The sequence below is a fragment of the Plasmodium chabaudi genome (genome assembly GCF_900002335.3).
Source record: "Plasmodium chabaudi chabaudi strain AS genome assembly, chromosome: 9".
Taxonomy (NCBI): domain Eukaryota; phylum Apicomplexa; class Aconoidasida; order Haemosporida; family Plasmodiidae; genus Plasmodium; species Plasmodium chabaudi.
In genome coordinates this window covers 1,408,006-1,414,497 of record NC_030109.2, presented here as the reverse complement: position 1 = coordinate 1,414,497, position 6,492 = coordinate 1,408,006, and the positions used below count along the sequence as shown (strand labels likewise).

Here is a 6,492-nt window from a genome sequence, read left to right as displayed (position 1 = left end):
AACCCTAAACCCTGAACCCTAAACCCTGAAACCTAAACCCTAAAACCCTAAACCCTAAACCCTAAACCCTGAACCCTAAACCCTGAACCCTGAACCCTAAACCCTAAACCCTAAACCCTGAAAACCGGTACAACGCATAACATATAAAAAATTATTGTATTAGAAAAATTCAAAACAAAATATTTTTCATACTCTATAATTTTTTTACGTTATTTTTCTTCCCTTACAATGATTCATTTAAATAAAAAATTTTCCATTTAAATAATATAAATTTAATTTTTTTTTTTATTTTTTTTTTATTTTTTTTTTATTTTTTTTTATAATTTTTTTTTTTGAATAATTATTAATTATTTATTTTTGGATAAATATTAATTTTTTTTTTTGAATAATTATTCATTTTTTATATATGCCTTTGGTACTCGTTTGCTCTTATTTTAAACATACTTATATAGTATGCTTTTACCCTTTTTAAATTAATATTATGCTTATCAAATCAAAAAATGAATAAAGTGTATATTAAGATTGCTTTAGCACTTTTAAGCCTCGTAGGATATATGGAAAATGTAGCATTTGCAAGCGAAACCGCTACAAATAGTGTTAAGAAATCCCCTGCCCTCCAAAATAAGTATGAAAAAATATATACATATAATATAAACCTGCATATTCGTCGACCATATCCCTTCATAATCATTAAATAGTCAAAATTCCATTTTATAAATCCATTTATTTTTTTTTACCCATTAAAAATTATTTCACTTTCACCAATATTATTTCTAACGCAAGATTTGAGCAAAACAAAGACCTCATATGCAGCGACGTTAATGAAGCTATACTAGCAGTAGAGAATGTAAGCAGTACTTCAGAACTTTTAATAAAACTTTCTGAGACTACCGTAGACGGTTATTCGACATATTACATAGAGAATGAAAACGAAATTATATATTCTAAAAAAATTGGAAATATAGATATTGGAAGGCTTCATGTTACAATCCCATCTGTCTCTAAAGTATCAAATACCAAACAACATTTAGCATATAAAAATAACTTAAAATTAAATAATCATTATTATATTTATCCATGTGTTTTTTTTTCATTAGTACCTTGATATATTAAGGAATCTCTGGGATGTCAATAATCCACAAAAAACAGATGACAAGATTATTAATGGTATATAAAAAATAATTAATAAATTTAATATATCCTTATCAATATTTACGCATCTTTCGGTTTACTATTATTTGTCTATTATTTTCATTAATATTTTCTTATATTCATAATATTTCATTTATATTTCCAAAATAATCATTTTTTTTAGGAAATATTGTTCGTTTATACTGCAAATTTTTAGTCATGCTTGAAAAACAAAACATAGATGGAGAGAACTTACGCTCCAAAAAAAGATATGCTTTAGGCGCAAGATTTAAAGTAAAGATATTTTTTTTCTATTATACCTCTAAAATTTCTACTATTCATATTATTATACATCAATTTACACAATACATAAATATTTTTATTCATGATTTTTATAGCAATCAAATGAAAAAACTGTAATTGTATGCCCTTCAAGAAATATATATTATGAAGGCACAATCCAGCAAGAAACTGATCTTAAAGAAATTTTCGAAAATACAAAATCAATCGAAGATGACATTGATGCTGAGGAAGCATTAGTCAAATTAGGCGATAACATAGCCGGATTTATAATTGAAAAAGGCGACGATGATCAAGTTCATATTACTTATATCAACGCTGTAAGAAATCTCAAAAAATAATACATAATATTTTTTTCTCTCATTTTAGCACCTATCTAAAATTTACTCTCTCTATAAGTCATATATTTTATCATATTCACACGCTAAATGTTGACTTATTTTATAAATTTATCCGTTTTTTCGTAGATCTGTGAAGGAGAAAATTATACGAGCGATAAAAAAGAAAGAGATGCTACATATAAAAATATTCTAAGCTTAGCACAACGCATTTGATCTAGTAAACAACGATATCCCCAAATAAAAGTATTTCAACACTTTAATATTGGAATACATATATTAGTAAAACTAATTCATTTTTATACGTAATACATATTTAAATTACCATCACAACATTTTTATCGTTTTAAAAATGATTTTATAGTATGTAATTTCGTGTTCCTTATGAATTAAAATATATTGAATGTGTTTAATTTGTGGGAAAATCAAATAATTAATGCTATAATTCAATTAAATTTTCTGTGTGGTTGCCCTTTATGTTAGGTCGATCACTTTTTTTACAGTTAAAAATTTATGTTTGTATTTTTATTTGTTTCTTTATTTTTATTATTATCATCATAAAACTTAAAATTTGTTAATAATTAATTATATATCAATATAGAAATATCGTAAAATATATCGATCAACATCCTCAAATTAATATACGTATCATTTACTTTTATCTTTATTATTTATATTTTTTCCCCTAAAGTTTGTCTATGAAACCCCTTACGGAATCCAACTAATCAATACTAATAAAAATATTAAAAAGTATAAATACTATCAGTTTTAATAACTTATTTCTTATATATATTTAAAACAATTCGTTAAACTAATAAATATCATCAAATTATTCAAAAATCTATAAAATTTAATGGAGATAGTACTTGACCTTAACCCAAATATGGGATCCACAAACACAACCTAAACCCTGACCCACAACATAAAAATTATATGAAAAATATGCAAAAATTATGCAAAAGTGCAATAATTTACACACATAGATTTATATTTTATTGATTATATTATTTAAAAATTCTTATAAACCCCAAAATTATAGTCAAAAATTATTTATCTCCAAATAGAGATTTTCTTAACATGTATCAATCATTATTACTATTCCTGGAATAATCACAACTCTTCGAATCATATATAATGATTCATTTTCTTCTTTATTTTTTTTAGTTTTTCTCTTAAATATTGTCTTTGAAATCGTTTATCAAATCCAAATAATGAATACTAATATAAAAATGGTAAACATATTATATATTTTTTGATAATAAATATAAGGAATCATGAAAATAAATTTTAAATATTATATTTATAAATTTTTTATTATTTACCTTATAAGAAATTCCCAAGAAAACTGGTATTGCAAATACCAATATAGCTGGAATTAATTTGCTTGCTATCGACGAATTTGATGATGTAGCTTCAGAAATTTCTACAAAACTTTCTGAATTATCTTGTTCAGAAATTTGTGCTGCTTTTATATTTGGAAGTGGTGGAATATCGTTACAATTACTTTTAAAACTATTATAATCAGTTGATAAATCATACAATATTTGACTATATGAATTATTTCCAGTAATACTAGAATCGTTATTAAGTTCTTCAAAACTTTTAACAAATTCTTTAGCTTTTTCCAAACATTTTGCGCAATTTCGATTGTCTTCATCAAATGCAGTATATATGTCGCATAATAATTTTAATATATTATAAAATTTAGACGTATCTTTAGTATCCATATTCATCAAATTTTCTATTTGTTCTATGTAATTATGATAATTATTATTCCAATATTTATTTTTTTTAAGCAAGCTATAAATATCACTTATTCCAGAATTTACACTCGGATGTTGATTAATTTTATAACTTAACAACAAAATGGCGTATTGAGCAAGCTTGTTACTTTTTAAATTTTCCTCATCACCATTACTCTTAAATATTTCTAGCAATTGTATAAAAGCAGATATAACTGTTTCTCTATAACCAGAACATTTCCCTCATCCCCATTCTTCCTCGGTTGGGCCCTTTGGTTGGTAGGACAATAAAGGTCAAATATCGTATCATATTCAAAATTTATTCCGTCTCCTTCCACTTTCGCTTTAATTAATTCGTCGACCCCATTAATTGCATCACACTACGAATATATTTTACAAATTAAACAAAAACATGTATTAATGTAAATGCTGCTAAAATGAAAATTAATAAATTTATAGGAATCCAACACATGAATCACTGATGGAGAGCATATTTTATTTAAAAAATTATATACCAGGTTCTTAAGCATTATAACGATATTCTGTTATAATTTGGAGATTGTTTTGGATGATAATATTTATATTTATTGTATGAAATATATGTTGTATTTACTAAAGTTCTTTACATATCAATTGGATTTTGTTAAAAATATTATTCTTAATTTAACTTCATATAAAATAATAATACAGTAGTATTACTAAAATAATGTTATATCTATTTTATGGCAATTAGCTAAACATCTAAGTTGTGATTTCTTTGAACCATGTTTTACTAATTTATATATAATACAACTTATGGCAATACCACTATTTTTTTAATAAAAAACTTTCAAAGATTATATACTGTATATATATATAAAGAATTAAGAAATAATATATATTATATTTAAATTGTTAAAATAATATTTATGTCTCATTAATAGTGTATCATTAATATATTTATATATTCTATTATATTGTATAATATATTGAATCTTTTAATCTTATTTATGAGCAATATAAAATAATTTTTGTTTTAAATATAATATTTAAAAACAAACTGAGTTTATTCCTTTTTCTAGTGAGTGAAATATGTGTAAACGCTTTTATTCATTTTATCGGTTGAAAAGCATTATGAACTGTGCAATAACCTTTTATATCCTAACATTTCTCTATATATAAATGCATTATAATGAATAATTGGGGGCATATATATATCTTTTTAAAATTAAAAAAACAAGTAATATACAATTGGTTATTCGAACTAATTATAAACTTAAATAAGTTATTGTATATAATATCAGTTTATAATAATAATTAGTATATATCATATTTTTCTTTCTTATTAACTATGTTATATGTAAATATATGATACAGCGGTTTTATGTTATCATAATTGGTTCAATAAAAATACCTTCATATAAATTACTGTAAGCTTATTGGTTATTTGATTTTATAATTGTGCTCATAGTTTGGCTTTAATTACTAGTTAATTGGGAGCAATGCAACAAAATTTACCCTTTCTATACCCCAATTTTACTAGAACCTAAGCATGTATTACTCATTGCATATTTTATAATAAAAAAGTATTTAGTTTTACATATAAAAACTATACTTTTAAGAAAAAGTATTTTTATTTTTCTTGTAGAGTTAATTCTAATATTAGCACATTAAAAAAATACTAAATCAAAATGTAATATTTCATTTTATGTTTTGCACATACAATTTTAATCTTATCATGCCTTTAAGAATATATATGATGAATTTATGCCCATATGCCGTATCAAATAAACATAATATACTTGCTCATATTTAGTAACATACTAATTCATTATTACTATTATTATTGTTACTGGCATGTCACTGTATACTACAATGAGATATTTAATGCATTCAATAGGAATACTTTAAACCAAATATTATTTTTCCTTGTTCCATTGTTTTAATGTATAACATTTTAGAACATATAAATTATTTCGTAATAGCGCTATATTTAAAATATAAATTTATAAGCTTGTGTATATATGATGACCTAATAAAAATATTATTAATTCCAAGTGAATTAATTATTATTTTCCTTTTCGATAAAATTAATATTAATATTTAATTATATGATGTTTTCATAATAAAACGATATTTAAATATTATTTATTAGTAATATATTTTATTAACATACTTATATTTTATTTTTTAACTATTTTAAAATTTAATTTATTTATACCTCAAATTATAAAACTTGAAAAAATATTGTATATATAGTTCAAGTTTTATTGTATTATTAAAAATGTTAGATGCATAAAGCATCTTTTATAGATAACGTTGCATTGTCGATTTTCGATCGACATTTTATGAACCTATATTTATGATTACCTATTATATATTGATAATATGTTAATCTGAATATATATTGTAATGTAATGGGATATTAAAAATAAATTTATTGTAATTTATAACTACATATATAGTATTGTTATTACAACTCAATTGATATAATATAATTTAAATTAAAGCAATTGTAACAAAATAATTTGTTTCATCAAATAAAGAAAATATAGTGTTATTCATGATTCAATATAGCTATTTGTTAGCAAGTTATATTTATATGCAATATAAATATTTTATTTTAATCATATTATACAACTTATTTCATATTAATGGCTATACCATTTTTTAGCTGCATATTCAAGCATCATCTTGTGATTAAACATCCGGGAATGGTAAATACATCTTATAAAAATTTACAGACCAACATATATTAGCAAGTTATAAACAAATTATAAGAATATAACCCAAAGCATGATTCCAAGATACAGAACTTTGACCCATAATACGAGTTATCAAAACGCAACCATAACCCCTAATCTGAAATTCAAAATTATAGCGATTAAAATATTTTTTATTATTAAATAAATGAATGGTATTATAATATATAGAAAGTATATCGCACTTATGGTACCTAATTATTAAAAAGAAATATCATATATTTGTTTAAATCGAAACTA

General features: G+C 22.7%; 1 protein-coding gene and 1 pseudogene across 1 annotated transcript, besides 1 other annotated feature; one reads left to right on the top strand and one right to left on the bottom strand.

The window, feature by feature from the left end:
- Positions 1-500: 500 nt before the first annotated feature.
- Positions 501-1,985, top strand: PCHAS_0938300 (fam-a protein; the record flags this gene model as incomplete). Its single annotated transcript, XM_016798225.1, has 6 exons — positions 501-625; positions 784-1,006; positions 1,098-1,167; positions 1,316-1,425; positions 1,530-1,751; positions 1,899-1,985. 6 exons carry the CDS (start codon positions 501-503, stop codon positions 1,983-1,985), a joined length of 837 nt encoding a protein of 278 aa, XP_016655463.1.
- Positions 1,986-2,894: 909 nt separating this feature from the next.
- On the bottom strand, positions 2,895-4,041 carry PCHAS_0938200 (annotated as a pseudogene).
- Positions 2,895-4,041: a sequence feature (CIR protein, pseudogene;~PIR protein, pseudogene).
- Positions 4,042-6,492: the final 2,451 nt, after the last annotated feature.